The sequence below is a fragment of the Bubalus kerabau genome, chromosome 4 (assembly GCF_029407905.1).
Source record: "Bubalus kerabau isolate K-KA32 ecotype Philippines breed swamp buffalo chromosome 4, PCC_UOA_SB_1v2, whole genome shotgun sequence".
In the NCBI taxonomy this organism is placed as follows: domain Eukaryota; kingdom Metazoa; phylum Chordata; class Mammalia; order Artiodactyla; family Bovidae; genus Bubalus; species Bubalus kerabau.
In genome coordinates this window covers 39,078,746-39,097,335 of record NC_073627.1, presented here as the reverse complement: position 1 = coordinate 39,097,335, position 18,590 = coordinate 39,078,746, and the positions used below count along the sequence as shown (strand labels likewise).

Here is an 18,590-nt window from a genome sequence, read left to right as displayed (position 1 = left end):
ATGCTCGTTGGTTCTTGGATGTCAGTGTTTTGTCCTATGCTGTCCCCTAGGACTGAGATGGGGAATAGCTGTGTACACTCGTGTGCCTGAACACAATTCATATGCAGCTCTGCACTTACATCTGCATCCCTCCTCCTTCCTTCTCCTCTCCTCTCTCTTATTCCCTTCTTTCCCTCCTTTCTCTGTGTCTGTCTGCCTGTCTGCCTGCTTATCGTCTATATTAAAACCCTCTGAATGCACATAGGTATCTCCAATCCAGTCCAACACTCCCCATCTGTAACTCCCATATTCAAGAGTGTAAAACCAGTTTCCAGTTACCCACAGTGTGTGTACTCATTTGCTTAATCCTAGAATGTACAAAACTGTTTGAAAATTCGACCCATGCCTCTGCAAAGAAAAAGAACACTACAGGTTAGAGTTCAGTATTTGTTTAGAGGACTTGTCTTTAGCCTGAGGGCAGATAGTCCATACGCTATGTTCAAAAGTTGGTTGGGTTGATTTTTTTTTTTTAACCCTCACTTTTTAGTCTGGTTGTGTTAGTCTTTTGAACTTCAATTTGCTTCATTGGTTTCTGTTAGTATTAATTTGTAGTGTTTTCCTTCATCCTTCTGAATTTTGTTTATTATCTCTTTCCCTTTCTCCCCTCTCTCTTCCTTCCTTTCTCTCCAGTGTATGTAAAACATTAACATGATTCCAAACAAATCTATGCAGAAAAGAACATTCAGTGAAATATTACCACCCCCACCCCCAACCATTCCCTCTGTCCTTTCCACCCGATTCCTCCCCATACCCTGTAGATACTTCATCTTATTTGATTTTTCTTCCCTGTGTTTCTTTTTGCACAAATGATCAGCTGCATGTGTACTTTCTCATGAACTATCTCTCCCCTCTTTTGAAGGGTGGAATAGCCTGCCAATGCAAGAGGCACAGGAGGCGTGAGTTCAATCCCTGGGTCAGGAAGATCCCCTGGAGAAGGAAACTGCAGCCCACTCCAGTGTTCTTACCTGGAGAATCCCATGGACAGAGGAGCCTGGTGCGCTATGGTCCATGGGGTTGCAAACAGTTGGACATGACTGAGCACGCATGCACGCACATATTACAGATATTCTTTTTTGCACTGACCAGCATACCCGAGGAAATGGCAACCCACTCCAGTGTTCTTGCCTGGAGAATCCCAGGGATAGGGGGCCCTGGTGGGCTGCCGTCTATGGGGTCGTACAGAGTCAGACACGACTGAAGCGACTTCGCAGCAGCAGCAGCAGCATACCTGAGAAATCCCTACACGTGGGTTCTTGCACATCTTCCGCATTCTTCTTTACGTCTTCATGGTACTTCTCTGCGGTGTACCATAGACTGAGACATGCTTTTACATGGGCATTTAGATCAATTTCAGTGCTTTGCAGTTGCAAACAACACATGTATACCCTGTGCACATGTATTTTTGGGGGTATATCTTCAGAATATATTTCTGGAAGTGAGACTGCTAGGTCAGAAGGCAAATGCATATATGGTTTTGTTCATTGTTGCCAGAGCCCCGTCCCCGGGACCTGTGCTCCCACCAGGACCCCCTGAGCAGGCCTGTCTTCCCACAGCCCTGCCAGCTGCTTGTGGTGTTGTATCTCTTGAGTTTGCTGCTCTGTTCTGTCTCAGTGTATTTTCACTTAGTATTTTTATGAGCCTGACCAACATTTCATGTATTTAAGGGTCATATTTCTATCTATTTTTGTTGTTAATTGTTCATGTGTTTTTACCATTTTCTACTGGGTTTTGATCTTTTTTTCACCTCAGTTTTTAAGATTTCTTTATATATGGGAGCCCTTTGTATTTGCAGATATTTTTCCAGTTCTTTCCAGATGGTGTTCTTTTTTAACCATAAAAAACAAGTTGTTTTTAAAATTTTTACTTGAAGTAATAAAATTTATCACTCTTTTATTGCATGTGGATTTTGAGTTATAGTTGGAAAGCCTTTCTCTACACCCAGGTTAAATAGGAATTCACTCTTTGTTTATTTACTTTAGTACGTATATCAAATTTCCTAGGTATTTTAGGTCATTTTTTACTCTGGGGGGAAGGATTTCTCTAATAAGGCCACAAGTTCCAAGTACTGTTCCTCATTCTTTGCACTTTCCAGATGGTGACTTTTTTTTTCTCTCTCTCATAATCTCTACTTCTTTTCCCTAAAATTCTTTCCTTCAGTTTTCTCGCACTGGGTTTATTTTAAACTGACTCTTCATGTACATGATTATATAAACACACATTATTGTGTGCACTGTGAGAGTTGGGGAGGCTGTCTCCACGAACAAGACATCTTCGTACAGGCCTTGCCAAGCTTGCTGGCAGAATCTTCCAAGGCTGATGACCTGCCACAGACATGGACAGGTCCAAAGCCACAGAACAATTTGCTCTCTTTGACATAGTAATCCCAGAACAGATAATTTATCCTCAGGAAATAATTTGCAAAGAGAAAAAAACTAAATGCATGGGAATATTAATTGAACTAATATTTCTATTATTGGAAAACCTGGAATAATCTTAGTCTTTAATAATAAGATTATAGTTAGGATAAGCATGAAACGGCCATTCATTGGATTTTGGAAAATGCAACTATGAAAAATAATAAAATTTGTGGGAAGATGGAAGCATGCCTATGTTTATTAAGTGAAAAACAAAACCTGTGTCTATGATGAGGATGATGTTCAGTTGCTAAGCTGTGTCTGACTCTTTTGCAACCCCATGGACTATAGCCTGCCAAGCTCCTCTGCATGGATTTCCCAGGCAAGAATAGTGGAGTAGGTTGCCTTTTCCTTCTCCAGGGGATCTTCCTGACCCAAGGACTGAACCTGCATCTCCTGCAGTGGCAGGTGGATTCTTTACCTCTGAACCTCCAGGGAAGCCCCATCTATCATGATAATAACCTACAAAAACTTAAACCTGCATGAAAAGGTGTAAGTGGACTATTTAGAGCAAGATGCATTTAGGTGCAGGATAAAAGATGTGGTCCAACCACCAGATAAAAAGTCTCAGGAAAACCTGAAGAAGTATTGTCACTGGCTTAGATTCTGGGTGGTACGTCTGTGGAACAATTTTCAGGAACACTTGTGATGAACTGTGTTGGTCACTTACTGGAACCTGACTTTTTGACACAGGGCAGAAGTCCACCACTGGGCAGTTGAAGAACTTACTGGTTTTGCTTGAAGCTTTGACTTTGTGAGGAGGATCATAGTATGCTGCTAGTAACCAGAAGGATAATACAGGGGACTCAGTGATTTCTAAGAGCTTCCCAGGTGGCACCAGTGGTAAAGAACCCACCTGCCACTGCAGGAGACAGAAGAGATACGGGTTCAATCCCTGGCGTTGGGATCTTTGATTTTTCTTCCCTGTGTTTCTTTTTGCACAGATGATCAGGTGCATTTGTACTTTCTCATGAACTTTCTCCTCTTTTGAAGGGTGGTGTAGGTACAGGAAGTGCAGGTTTGATCCCTGGATAGGGAAGATGTGCTGGAGTAGGAAATGGCAACCTACTCTGGTATTCTTGCCTGGAGAATCCTGTGGACAGAGGAGCCTGGTGGGCTATAGTCCATGGGGTTGCACAGAGTTGGACACGACTGAAGCGACTTAGCAGCAGCAGCAGCAGATGACTGTAGGATAAAACCAGGGGTATGTGATCAATTCAAGGGTGTGAGAGTGGCCAGTTCTTTCAGTGCAACAGGAAAATAAATACCTCGTAAGCACTAATAATAGTGTGGGTGAAATGTTAGAAACTTGATTGTAGACATATGTCAGCTATGCAATATGGTATTTTTCTAACATGTGCTTGCTTTTATTTATTTTTTTAAAGAACCAGCTGCAGTTTAATAGGAATGTTCCTACACATTCAAGCAACTTGGCAACCCAATACTCTTGCCCACATGGAATTAAAATCGAGAAACTGAAGCACTCATACAATGAGTCTTACCACTGTAGAGATTTGGATTTCAGAGATGGTCCTGGCCTGGGCAGCTCCGTTTCATTTTCTGTTGTATCAGAAGAGAGACTTAGCTATGCGGTTCATCTGGCCAAAAGAGATGTAAAACGAAGACAGTTAGAAGAACATAGAAAAGAGCATCACTTCAGAAGTCCACCCCACGTCTTTCGGAACTGTGGACACTCTCAGCATAAAACGTCTGACCTTGGGGTGGAAAGAGAGGGATCAAGGAGTCGGGAAGCCTGTCATGGCAGCCACCAGCCGTCCAAAGTAGAGATTTCCAGCTCAGGCGCCAAGGTATACCTGTACACATCTCATCCAGGACAGTCGGGTATTCCTGTGCCAAATTCTCCACCCACGCGTGATCCAGGCCTTCAGCCACATTCCAGGATAGATGACCACAAAAGCCTATGTGAACACAAATGCCTGCTGGAAGTTCAGCGACTCCAGAAAGAATTGAGCAGTTGTATCCGTAAAATTGAAGAAGTAGCTAAAAGAGGTGAGACAAATTGGACTCTTGACTTTGAAAAAAACGCTCCAAGAGGGTAGAGGCCAAATACGTTCTTCAGGACCCCTGCCCCTCATCACTTCCCTTTCTGTCCTTCTGTCACTAGAATGAGCATTCATGGCAAGATAGGTGAATTTTGAGTTTGACCAGTGTCTTTTTTTCTGAAGAGTTTGCCCTAGCATCTCTCCAGCAGAGGCACCTGGAACAGCCCCTTTTCCTTAGGCTGTGCTAGGTGAGTTGAGTGACTGAGGGTCTCACCTAGTAATCACAGTACCTGCTGTCTTCTGACACCTGAGTGCAAATCATCCTATAATGTTTTGCTTCTGTATCCAGAAGTCCTTCTGGAAAAGTTATTTTTAATTTGTTCAGAAAAGAACATTATATAAAACATGTATATTCTAGATAAAAACAGTTCTAAGTTGGGCAATGTTTAGATGAGTATGCCGTAGTAATAGGGAGCTACAGATGTATGTATGAGATATCTGACCACAGAGTAGAAAGGAAGGTATATAACCCTCTCATACTGTCTTCTAAAATCTTTCAGCTTTCTCTACACCCTTGCATTTTCCTGGAGAGTAGAGGATTGGTTACACTTGGAAAATTTGGGGTTACCATAGCTGAGAAGTAGGGGAGTCAAGCCTGGCTTTCAGACTGCAAGGCACAGGGAGTTGGCATCAAAAGGAGCTACTGTGCCAGGATAGTAGAGTCTATGATGATCTTTTGCATTTTAAAGTCAAGTAATGTATGCATATGCACGTTACATAATGAATTTAAGGTACGGTACAGAAACAGATTGAACAAAATAGAACAAAAATATGTAAATGAGGGTATTTTGGCATGGGAAAAAAACAAGGAAAGTACAAAATAAGACTTATTAGGAATGGGCAAAAGATTTGTTTCTAAGCTTCCACAGAGTCTGCTCAAGAGGAAAATGTGATCAATTAGAGAATTTACAAAGAAAAAAAAATTGCCCAAGGAGAAAATTATGCCAGGTATAGAGGTTGGAAGATTTCTCTGGTGGGTCTTCATAAAGAATATGTTGTGTAATATGAACAAGCCAAAAACATTCCTACATCACAGTAACAGAAATGTTTTGGCTCATTTCTTCTAGCTGTGCTCAGTGGTGGTCTGTAGCATGACCCCATGAAACAGTGTGGTAGAAACCATGCTCCTGGGGTGAGGTGGGGGAAGCAAAGCCACGAGGCATGCCACCCTACTGAGGGGGGCTTGTATAGGGGGCCTTAGAGCACAGCTGCTCAGGTAGTCTTCCAGAAACAATTTCTTTGAACTAATCATTTGAAAATACGGAGCAGCATTGTGTACAAGGGTCTGCTTTCTGAGAAATAGACAAAGGCTTTGGCAAATAATTTTAGCCCTTGCTATCTTTTTTTTTTTTTTTTAAATTTTTTTTATAATATTTGTCAGTCGTGGCCGACTCTTTGCAACCCCGTGGACTGTAGCCCACCAGGGGTTCTCCAGGCAAGAATACTGGAGTGGATTGCCATTCCCTTCTCCAGATAGCCCTTGCTATCTTAATATGTTAGAGAAAGGTTTCCTCTTCTGGGTTCAGGATTAGAAAGTATAAAAGAAATTTTGCTATATATAAAAATAGGTCAATAAATTATTATTTTTTTAATGGAAAGCATAGATTTGGGTTCAGTATAAATAGCTTAAAAATAATAACTGCACAACAGTGGGCTAGGCTGTCCGGGGCATTTGGATTTGATTAACACCTTCCTGCCTCTTCCATCTCGGAGTCAAGTACACAGGCCCCCTTGCCCGTTGCTAGTTTCTTGGCTGATGAAAACAAATGTTTTGTTATGACAGCCTCATTTTTTTTTCTTAGTAAAACTAAAGATCTTTAACCTCATTATTTCTTTGAGCCATTGAAGTTTTTAATCAGCTTTTATGTATGGTTTATAATCCACTTTGGGGGGAAAAATATTTTCAGATCGCGTGGAAGAAGCTTTGGATCCTGATGAGGAGCGGAGGATCCGGGTCAGGAGACAGGAGCAGGCGGTCCGTTCTGCCCGCACACTCTATGTCCTCCAGCAACAGGTGCGGAGGCGCAGGGACGAGGGTGGGGTCGGCTTCCCAGGGAATCCGTGCTTTCCTTTTGTGCCAGAAGTATCAGCATCAGCGTATCCTACATGGATTCTGATATGTTTGTGCGTCTAAGTTTCCTGAATGTGTGGACAAGCAATTCTTCCTCTTTCTGCCCTCCTTCTTTATGTGTCTGTGTGTATACAGCCAAACTCTTCTAAATACTGTTTTGTTCATTTTTTCCTGCTTTTGGGGGGTCACAGATGCTTGAGGATCTACTGAAAGCTATGTGTCCTTTCCCCAGGAAGAAGTGCTTATATGGCACATATTTTTGTAGACAAGTTTAAGTGGATCGGTTACCCTGAAATCCTTGGTCCCAGTAATGCACCTTGTAGTCTTAGAGGAAAGGGACTTTGTTAGTTTCCCATCCATTGCATGTTTATTGTATATTAGAAGCTTAGTACATAGTAGATGGGCTTCCCTGGTGGCTCAGCTGGTTAAGAATCTACTTGCAGTGTGGGAGACCTGGGTTCGATCCCTAGGTTGGGAAGATCCCCTGGAGAAGGGCTTCCCTCATAGCTCAGTCAGTAAAGAATCTGCCTGCAATGCAGGAGACCCGGGTTCAATTCCTGGGTTGGGAAGATCCCCTGGGGAAGGAAATGGCAATCCAGTCCAGTATTCTTGCCTGGAAAATCCCATGGACAGAGGAGCCTGGCAGGCTACAGTCCATGGGGTTGCAAGAGTCAGACATGACTTAGCGACTAAACCACTACCACCACGTAGTAGATAGTTTGGTTGTCTTTACTAAATAGTAAAGAGTGAAGACTGTGTTAAATGTCACTCAGGATACATTTTGTCATTGTTCACTTGCTCAGTCGTGTCCAACTCTTTGCGACCCCGTGGACTGCAGCATGCCAGTCTTCTCTGTCCAGGATACGTGTAGTGGCTCAGGAATAGGCATTTATATTATTTACGTTATGGGTAGATTTTTAAAAATGTTTGTTTCAACTTTAATTGGAGAAGGAAATGGCAACCCATTCCAATATCCTTGCCTGGAAAATCCTATGGACAGAGGAGCTGTCCATGGGGTTGCAGAGTCGGACATGACTGCGCGACTTCACTTTTTCAATTTTAATGTCTTACTTGTTAGTAAGCATTGAACTTATTTCTGGTCACTTAGGTCTCATGTTAGCTTTCTTGCTTCAACCCCAAACTGGGCTCTTTGATTGAAAGACAATGCCTGAGTGAGCTTTTGTCCTTACTCTTGTTGGCTTCTGTTTTGGTCCTTGCTCTACACTGCTGTCACAGGGATTGTTCTGAAACACGAATCTTAGCCTGTCGGAGCTCTGCTTGAAAGGTGTGATTGGCTCTCTGTATCTAAGAGGGTGAAAGCTGACTTCTTTCTTTATCATTGATTGATTATTTTCTTTTTGGTTGTGCTGGATCTTCGTTGCTGCACACAGGCTTCTGTATGCGGTGAGCGGGGCCTACTCTCTAGTCTCAGCGCGCAGGCTTCTTAGTGCCGTGGCTTCTCATGCTGCAGAGCACGGGCTCCAGGGCGCCTGGGCTTCAGTAGTTGCATGTAGCGCCTGGACTCTCGGAGCACAGGTTCAGTAGTTGTGGTGCATGGGCCTTGTTGCCCCACAGCATGTGGGATCTTCCAGGACCAAGGATCGAACCCTGCATCAGCAGGTGGATTCTAAACCCCTGGACCATCAGGAAAGTCCAAAAGCTGAATTCTTTGGCAGCACGGCACTGCAAACTTCCTGGTGTGGCCTCCTACCTTTCCCGAGTCACCTCCTTTGTGTTAAATTCCTCTTTCAGTGGGAATCAGGGGACGGAAGGGAGACCTGTGCTGTAGTCACCCCCGCAAACTGGAAACCAGTAGCTGTTGTGGGAGTGCTTGAATGAGGAGTCTGTTCTCATTTTCAAGTGACTTGAATCAATAATGGTTATATTTGGACAAGATAAGATGCATCCTTTTCTACAAAAAAGATCAGTGGAAAGGTACAAAGATTTTCCCTTTTCTCCCCCCCTTTATGAACCAGGTTAAAGAAATCCAGGAAGAATTGGATAAATTGAGTCCACATAAGATTAAACACACTAAGAAGGTATGATGCAGTTTAATTATGCTTAATTCTTATTATTTATAAACTACATTTCCAGTGCTTTGATGGTATTACGTGTGGGTTTTCTGCACTGATATTTATCATCAACACTTGTAGAAACTTGTTAGGGAGTGAGCGTCTTAAATATCCTGACTTCGAGGATCACCTTCCAAGAAACAGGTTCTGAAAATAGATTGTTTGTTGTTGCAGCTGGTATAAGAAATTGAGCATGAGAGGGAAAACACTTTGTCATTAGGAAAACTTTAAACTTTACAGTTCCCTTTACTATGAAAAAAGTTTTCACAATGGAAGTTCTTACACAGAAGATTGACTGTAAATGTTTGTTAAGGGTTGGGTTAACATTTAGATGTTCTGAGTATTGAAGTAACTCTTGCATCTCATTTACTGCCAGTCATGGGCAGTGTCCAGGCTGGCTGCTGCCCATCGAGGAGCAATTCGGGCCTTACAGACGTTTGTCACTCAGTTCACTGCCGGAGGGGAGTACCCTGTTCCTACTTGGTGCAAGGAGCTGGGCAGTCTTATCCGCCAGCTCTCTCTCTGTTCTGCCAAGCTGGAGGCCGAGTCTTCTGTCCCTGATGTGGTGATAGATATCCTGCAACAGATCGAGGTATGAAATTGACCATGATTTGTATTTAAAGTGTATTATTTCTAAGCGGGGAGGTTATGTTCACCACTGCCCGATTTCATTGAGGTTCATAGAGAACACAAGACTCATCTGGTACCTAGTAAATTCAAGCTTTGCAGAGAGCAGAAGGAGCACTTCATTGTCATTGTTTTTATAGTCTAGTCAATATTGTGTCTTACTTCTTTGAGAAATGGTGTCTTAAGTCTAGGACATAAAACAACTCATAACCAGGCCATTAATTAAGCAGAATATTCCATTCCATGACCATGCCATTTAATAAAGAATGTATTAGCATATGAAAGGAAAACAGTAAAACACTGTTTATTAGTTAGGTTAGCGTATCAGTGTACAATCTAGATAGATTTTTGAAAAGAAGCACAAAAATGTATGGAAGCAAGCCTAAAGTCTTGTGCTATGGCTAGAGACTTCTGGCGATCCCAACTGGTGTGTACTAGTTAGGAATGGATAGTGTTCTTAGTTTTTATTGGTGATGAAGATGACAAAAACAGTCTGTCCTTAAATCTTGATAGTTCTCTGAAGTTTAGAGAATGCTGCCATTCATCCTTACTGTATTGGTGTGATTTGCAGTTGGTTTTATTACTATTTTACATATTAAAAAAAGCAAAGCTCAGAGACATGACACAGACACTTCTCTTGAAGGCTGGGAATCAAACACCTGTCTTCGAACTCCCATACCATTGTTATTTCCACTGTACCACACGTTTTCATCCACAGATTTAAAAAAAAAAGCCTTTATGTTGGTGTGAGATATATAATAGTAAACTGTTAGCTATAGGGAAGCGTGCTGTAGTGGGAAGAATTCTAGACCAAGTGACAGACCATTTCTACCATTAGCTAGCCCTTGGTGATCTCTAAGACCCTTTCTACCTTTATCCAGCAAATATATTTGTGATTTATGTTGCTTACATTTATGTATATGGAATCACTATCAGGAATGCAATTTTATTTGAAGAACATAGCTTGATCATTCTAGAAAGGATCTCAAGAGATATAGTTTGTATCCCAAAGTTTGGGCAAGAGTACCTTAACATAATGTTTCTTAAACATACCCTTTATCTCCCTTACATTTGAAAATATTCAGTAGCACAAGAAATTTATTCTTGTTGATGTGTACTACACTATCCCACAGTTTATGTTCTTATCCTTACTGTCATCTGAACTAAATGTCCTGACTGTGTTCAGTTTCGTTAACATGTACTGACCACGGGAGACTGGGCCCTTGCTGCCTGGCGATGAGTGAGTGCGTGCTTGTTAGAGCACGTGCCTCTCTCAGGAAAGGGGGCTGGCGGGGACAGGTCTCCCCCATTGTGGTGGATGAGTGATCAGAGCCATTAACATGCTGTTTCCTTTAGTTTATGAAGATGTGCATTATAGTTTGTGTGCCCACTTAAAAGATTATTTAAGTTTATGAGGTTTTCATTGGAAACTAATGAAGTAAATTATATTGGATTATATCCTGAAGACTGTGGTTAGTTTTTAAACGGGGATCCTTAGTTTTAGAATTTGGATTCCTTTAATAGTAATGATATTCTTTACTTGTTGATCATTGGTTTTCATGAGCTAAACATGTAAAGGAACATGCAGAATTCCTTTTATTAACTGGATGTCCTAAATAACCAAGTTTTAAAAGTAAGTGATGGTTCAGTAACAATTGGAGATGGCCATTTCATAACACATTTTTCCAGGGTCCCCATTTTCCGTTTTGTGATCAACAGTCAGACTTTTGTGAGACAAACCAAGAGAATGATTGACTGTTTCATGGCAGGCTTTGGAATCTCTCCTGGAAAAGAAACTGTCTCCAAAAAAGGCAAAGAAATGTTTCGGTGAAATTCGGAGCAGATTTCCCATTGGTAGCCAAAGGGCCTTACAGAGATGGCGAAACACATCCCCAAAGAGTGAGAGGAAGCCCTTTGTAGCAAAGGAGATATTTCCACAGGAAACAAGACGACCTTCAGTGGCAAAGAAGCTCCTTGCTGGTATGTGTCCTAAAGTGTTTACTGCAAGATACTTTATTCCTTGACATTGTCTGGGCTTTAACAGTTGCCACATTGAGGGAAAAGTCAGGATTTATAAGTCTGGTCAACAATAAGTGCACTTGAACTAGGATAAGTGAACAGCAACCAAGATGCTACTTTAGGCTGGAGGCTGGAGTATTTCCATAGAGGAGGGAGGGTGAAGAAAGTAAAATTCCCTTTTCCTGCATTTGGGCTAACCAAAGTAAATTCCTACAGAGCTGGCAGTTAGAACCCTACTTTCTCTTCTAAGTTTGTTTATTTACATTTTAATGATAGCTATGTATACATATACACACAAACACATACTTGGTTGATATGAATGGATTTTTTTTTATATATAGGTAATAAATAAATTCTTGTTATTCCAGTAAGTAGAATTACAAGCTTATGTGGTTTGCCCATTTAAAACAGACACTGCCAACTTGCCCTTGAAAATGGGTGTACAGTTATGTTTTCAACTAGCACTGACCATCAGTATATATTTCCCCATATCCTTACCAAGTACTTTATACAATGAAATATAAAAAATTTCCAGTCTTTTGGTGGAAAATGTTACTGAATATCTTATTGTTTTATATTATATTCCCTGGTTCCTGGTGAGGAAGATTTTTCTTTCACATGTTCCTTGGCCTTGTTTATTTCTTCCTCTTCTGTGATTTGTCTGTTCATATCCTTTGCCATCTCCCTCCTGGGTCCTATCTTTGCTTCAGAAGTTCTTTATGTATTTTAGATCTTCATCCTTTTCTGGTTTACATATATCATAAATATTTTCTCTTAAGATGCTTGACTTTTGCAGGCCCCCCCTTTCCCAGTATAAAGGGAATGCATTTTGACACATGATGCTGACTCTTGAGTTTTGGCAAATGTGCATATGAAGTTAAGGAAATTTTCTTCTGTTCCTGTTTTGCTGAGAGATTTTCTTGTCCTCTTTTTTTTCTTCATAGTTAAACTGACACATCTATACTGATAGTACTTTAATGTAGTTTTAAAATTTTAATATTGAAATTTTTAATGTGCCATTATATCAGTGTATGGACAAATCCAATAAGCTGGTTTCCCTTATTTTAGTTGAAGTAGAATATATGATGGCTCATCGGGTAAAGAGCCTGCCTTCAGTGCAGGAGACACAGGAGATGTGGGTTTGATCCCTGGTTTGGGAAGATCCCCTAGAGGAGGAAATGGCAACCCACCCCAGTATTCTTGCCTGAAAAATCCCAAAGGTTTGCCAAGAGTCGGACACAGCAGAGCAACTAAGCAACAACAGTTTTCCTTTTATAAATCGAAGTGGAATGTACGGTCATTGGATTTTGTCCAGTTTGGAGTGGTTATAAGGAGAACTACTGTGATTGTTTTTATATACGTCTCTTGGTACATGTGTGTATGTATTTCTGATGGGTTTATTCCCAGGAGTATTATTGTTAGGTCATCAGGGTATGTATTTGTTCAACTGTAATAAGGATTTTTTTCAAAGTAGTTTTATCTTTTATATTCCAACCAGTGGCCTATGAGAATAGTTGCTATACATCCTTGTCAGCACTTATTATTAGTTTTAAAAATTTTAGCCACCTGGTTAGTGTGTAAGGCTGTCATTGTGGTTTTAGTTTACGTTTTCTGGATGATTTATGGTGAGTACTTTTTCGTATATTTATTGGCCATTTACATGTCTTTTGTGAAGTGCCAGTTCAAGTCTCTTTCCCAGTCCTCCCTCTGTCTCCCTCTCTTTCTTATTTTCTGTTCCTTTTTTCCTTTCACTTTTCTTTATTGATTTGTCGAGTTCTTTGTAGGAGTATGCTGCATATGGGCCCTTTCCCAATTACCTGTGTTATAAATATTCTCTTAGAAATAAGATGTGGCTTGCTTTTAAATGTTTCTGTAGTGTCTCTTGATGGACAGAATTCTTTTTTTATTTTTTTATTTTTTATTTTATTTATTTTTTTTTTTAATTTTTTTTTTAAATTTTATTTTATTTTTAAACTTTACATAACTGTATTAGTTTTGCCAAATATCAAAATGAATCCGCCACAGGTATACATGTGTTCCCCATCCTGAACCCTCCTCCCTCCTCCCTCCCCATTCCATCCCTCTGGGTCGTCCCAGTGCACCAGCCCCAAGCATCCAGTATCGTGCATCGAACCTGGACTGGCAACTCGTTTCATACATGATATTTTACATGTTTCAATGACATTCTCCCAAATCTTCCCACCCTCTCCCTCTCTCACAGAGTCCATAAGACTGTTCTATACATCAGTGTCTCTTTTGCTGTCTCGTACACAGGGTTATTGTTACCATCTTTCTAAATTCCATATATATGCGTTAGTATACTGTATTGGTGTTTTTCTTTCTGGCTTACTTCACTCTGTATAATAGGCTCCAGTTTCATCCAACTCATTAGAACTGATTCAAATGTATTGTTTTTAATGGCTGAGTAATACTCCATTGTGTATATGTACCACAGCTTTCTTATCCATTCATCTGCTGATGGACATCTAGGTTGCTTCCATGTCCTGGCTATTATAAACAGTGCTGCGACGAACATTGGGGTACACGTGTCTCTTTCCCTTCTGGTTTCCTCAGTGTGTATGCCCAGCAGTGGGATTGCTGGATCATAAGGCAGTTCTATTTCCAGTTTTTTAAGGAATCTCCACACTGTTCTCCCTAGTGGCTGTACTAGTTTGCATTCCCACCAACAGTGTAAGAGGGTTCCCTTTTCTCCACATCCTCTCCAGCATTTATTGCTTGTAGACTTTTGGGTCGCAGCCATTCTGACTGGTGTGAAATGGTACCTCATAGTGGTTTTGATTTGCATTTCTCTGATAATGAGTGATGTTGAGCATCTTTTCATGTGTTTGTTAGCCATCTGTATGTCTTCTTTGGAGAAATGTCTATTTAGTTCTTTGGCCCATTTTTTGATTGGGTCATTTATTTTTCTGGAGTTGAGCTGTAGGAGTTGCTTGTATATTCTCGAGATTAGTTGTTTGTCAGTTGCTTCATTTGCTATTATCTTCTCCCATTCTGAAGGCTGTCTTTTCACCTTGCTAATAGTTTCCTTTGATGTGCAGAAGCTTTTAAGGTTAATTAGGTCCCATTTGTTTATTTTTGCTTTTATTTCCAATATTCTGGGAGGTGGGTCATAGAGGATCCTGCTGTGATATATGTCAGAGAGTGTTTTGCCTATGTTCTCCTCTAGGAGTTTTATAGTTTCTGGTCTTATGTTTACATCTTTAATCCATTTTGAGTTTATTTTTGTGTATGGTGTTAGAAAGTGTTCTAGTTTCATTCTTTTACAAGTGGTTGACCAGATTTCCTAGCACCACTTGTTAAAGAGATTGTCTTTAATCCATTGTATATTCTTGCCTCCTTTGTCAAAGATAAGGTGTCCATATGTGCGTGGATTTATCTCTGGGCTTTCTATTTTGTTCCATTGATCTATATTTCTGTCTTTGTGCCAGTACCATACTGTCTTGATAACTGTGGCTTTGTAGTAGAGCCTGAAGTCAGGTAGGTTGATTCCTCCAGTTCCATTCTTCTTTCTCAAGATCGCTTTGGCTATTCGAGGTTTTTTGTCTTTCCATACAAATTGTGAAATTATTTGTTCGAGCTCTGTGAAGAATGCTGTTGGTAGCTTGATAGGGATTGCATTGAATCTATAGATTGCTTTGGGTAGTATACTCATTTTCACTATATTGATTCTTCCAATCCATGAACATGGTATATTTCTCCATCTGTTAGTGTCCTCTTTGATTTCTTTCACCAGTGTTTTATAGTTTTCTATATATAGGTCTTTAGTTTCTTTAGGTAGATATATTCCTAAGTATTTTATTCTTTCCGTTGCAATGGTGAATGGAATTGTTTCCTTAATTTCTCTTTCTGTTTTCTCATTATTAGTGTATAGGAATGCAAGGGATTTCTGTGTGTTGATTTTATATCCTGCAACTTTACTATAGTCATTGATTAGTTCTAGTAATTTTCTGGTGGAGTCTTTAGGGTTTTCTATGTAGAGGATCATGTCATCTGCAAACAGTGAGAGCTTTACTTCTTCTTTTCCAGTTTGGATTCCTTTTATTTCTTTTTCTGTTCTGATTGCTGTGGCCAAAACTTCCAAAACTATGTTGAATAGTAATGGTGAAAGTGGGCACCCTTGTCTTGTTCCTGACTTTAGAGGAAATGCTTTCAATTTTTCACCATTGAGGATAATGTTTGCTGTGCGTTTGTCATATATAGCTTTTATTATGTTGAGGTATGTTCCTTCTATTCCTGCTTTCTGGAGAGTTTTTATCATAAATGGGTGTTGAATTTTGTCAAAGGCTTTCTCTGCATCTATTGAGATAATCATATGGTTTTTATTTTTCAATTTGTTAATGTGGTGTATTACATTGATTGATTTGCAGATATTGAAGAATCCTTGCATCCCTGGGATAAAGCCCACTTGGTCATGGTGTATGATCTTTCTAATGTGTTGTTGGATTCTGATTGCTAGAATTTTGTTAAGGATTTTTGCATCTATGTTCATCAGTGATATTGGCCTGTAGTTTTCTTTTTTTGTGGGATCTTTGTCAGGTTTTGGTATTAGGGTGATGGTGGCCTCATAGAATGAGTTTGGAAGTTTACCTTCCTCTGCAATTTCCTGGAAGAGTTTGAGCAGGATAGGTGTTAGCTCTTCTCTTAATTTTTGGTAGAATTCAGCTGTGAAGCCGTCTGGACCTGGGCTTTTGTTTGCTGGAAGATTTTTGATTACAGTTTCAATTTCCGTGCTTGTGATGGGTCTGTTAAGATTTTCTATTTCTTCCTGGTCGAGTTTTGGAAAGTTGTACTTTTCTAAGAATTTGTCCATTTCTTCCTTGTTGTCCATTTTATTGGCATATAATTGTTGATAGTAGTCTCTTATGATCCTTTGTATTTCTGTGTTGTCTGTTGTGATCTCTCCATTTTCATTTCTAATTTTATTGATTTGATTTTTCTTCCTTTGTTTCTTGATGAGTCTGGCTAATGGTTTGTCAATTTTATTTATCCTTTCAAAGAACCAGCTTTTGGTTTTGTTGATTTTTGCTATGGTCTCTTTTGTTTCTTTTGCATTTATTTCTGCTCTAATTTTTAAGATTTCTTTCCTTCTACTAACCCTGGGGTTCTTCATTTCTTCCTTTTCTAGTTGCTTTAGGTGTAGAGTTAGGTTATTTATTTGACTTTTTTCTTGTTTCTTGAGGTGTGCCTGTATTGCTATGAACTTTCCCCTTAGGACTGCTTTTACCGTGTCCCACAGGTTTTGGGTTGTTGTGTTTTCATTTTCATTTGTTTCTATGCAAATTTTGATTTCTTTTTTGATTTCTTCTGTGATTTGTTGGTTATTCAGCAGCGTGTTGTTCAGCCTCCATATGTTGGATTTTTTAATAGTTTTTCTCCTGTAATTGAGATCTAATCTTATTGCATTGTGGTCAGAAAAGATGTTTGGAATGATTTCTATTTTTTTGAATTTACCAAGGCTAGCTTTATGGCCCAGGATGTGATCTATCCTGGAGAAGGTTCCATGTGCGCTTGAGAAGAAGGTGAAATTCATTGTTTTGGGATGAAATGTCCTATAGATATCAATTAGGTCTAACTGGTCTATTGTATCATTTAAAGTTTGTGTTTCTTTGTTAATTTTCTGTTTAGTTGATCTATCCATAGGTGTGAGTGGGGTATTAAAGTCTCCCACTATTATTGTGTTATTGTTAATTTCTCCTTTCATACTTGTTAGCATTTGTCTTACATACTGCGGTGCTCCCGTGTTGGGTGCATATATATTTATAATTGTTATATCTTCTTCTTGGATTGATCCTTTGATCATTATGTAGTGACCATCTTTGTCTCTTTTCACAGTCTTTGTTTTAAAGTCTATTTTATCTGATATGAGTATTGCTACTCCTGCTTTCTTTTGGTCCCTATTTGCATGGAAAATCTTATTCCAGCCCTTCACTTTCAGTCTGTATGTGTCCCCTGTTTTGAGGTGGGTCTCTTGTAGACAACATATGCAGGGGTCTTGTTTTTGTATCCATTCAGCCAGTCTTTGTCTTTTGGTTGGGGCATTCAACCCATTTACATTTAAGGTAATTACTGGTAAGTATGATCCCGTTGCCATTTACTTTATTGTTTTGGGTTCGAATTTATACACCGTTTTTGTGTTTCCTGTCTAGAGAATATCTTTTAGTATTTGTTGGAGAGCTGGTTTGGTGGTGCAGAATTCTCTCAGCTTTTGCTTGTCTGAAAAGCTTTTGATTTCTCCTTCATACTTGAATGAGATCCTTGCTGGGTACAATAATCTGGGCTGTAGGTTATTTTCTTTCATCATTTTAAGTATGTCTTGCCATTCCCTCCTGGCTTGAAGAGTTTCTATTGAAAGATCAGCTGTTATCCTTATGGGAATTCCCTTGTGTGTTATTTGTTGTTTTTCCCTTGCTGCTTTTAATATTTGTTCTTTGTGTTTGATCTTTGTTAATTTGATTAATATGTGTCTTGGGGTGTTTTGCCTTGGGTTTATCCTGTTTGGGACTCGCTGGGTTTCTTGGACTTGGGTGATTATTTCCTTCCCCATTTTAGGGAAGTTTTCAACTATTATCTCCTCAAGTATTTTCTCATGGTCTTTCTTTTTGTCTTCTTCTTCTGGGACCCCTATGATTCGAATGTTGTAGCGTTTAATATTGTCCTGGAGGTCTCTGAGATTGTCCTCATTTCTTTTAATTCGTTTTTCTTTTGTCCTCTCTGATTCATTTATTTCTACCATTCTATCTTCTAATTCACTAATCCTATCTTCTGCCTCTGTTATTCTACTATTTGTTGCCTCCAGAGTGTTTTTAATTTCACTTATTGCATTATTCATTATATATTGACTCTTTTTTATTTCTTCTAAGTCCTTGTTAAACCTTTCTTGCATCTTCTCAATCCTTGCCTCCAGGCTATTTATCTGTGATTCCATTTTAATTTCAAGATTTTGGATCAATTTCACTATCATTATTGAGAATTCTTTATCAGGTAGATTCCCTATCTCTTCCTCTTTTGTTTGTTTTGGTGGGCATTTATCCTGTCCCTTTATCTGCTGGGTATTCCTCTGTCTCTTCTTCTTGTTTAAATTGCTGAGTTTGGGGTGTCCTTTCTGTATTCTGGCAGTTTGTGGAGTTCTCTTTATTGTGGCGTTTCCTCGCTGTGTGTGGGTTTGTACAGGTGGCTTGTCAAGGTTTCCTGGTTAGGGAAGCTTGTGTCGATGTTCTGGTGGATGGAGCTGTATTTCTTCTCTCTCCTTTCGAAGAGTTGGGCT

The 18,590-nt window shown here is 39.8% G+C and overlaps 1 protein-coding gene across 10 annotated transcripts in view; it reads left to right on the top strand.

The window, feature by feature from the left end:
* The window catches only part of KIAA0753 (KIAA0753 ortholog), a 63,110-nt gene that overhangs the window by 8,067 nt on the left and 36,453 nt on the right, over positions 1–18,590 (top strand). For 9 of the 10 annotated variants that reach the window (XM_055576836.1, XM_055576835.1, XM_055576827.1 and 6 more), the window contains exons 3-8: positions 899–1,033; positions 3,839–4,463; positions 6,424–6,530; positions 8,564–8,626; positions 9,036–9,251; positions 11,056–11,266. In XM_055576836.1, the coding sequence (XP_055432811.1) occupies positions 899–1,033; positions 3,839–4,463; positions 6,424–6,530; positions 8,564–8,626; positions 9,036–9,251; positions 11,056–11,266 (1,357 nt within the window). The remainder of the gene's footprint in view (positions 1–898; positions 1,034–3,838; positions 4,464–6,423; positions 6,531–8,563; positions 8,627–9,035; positions 9,252–11,055; positions 11,267–18,590) is intronic. The other variant, XM_055576837.1, reaches the window with a different exon arrangement.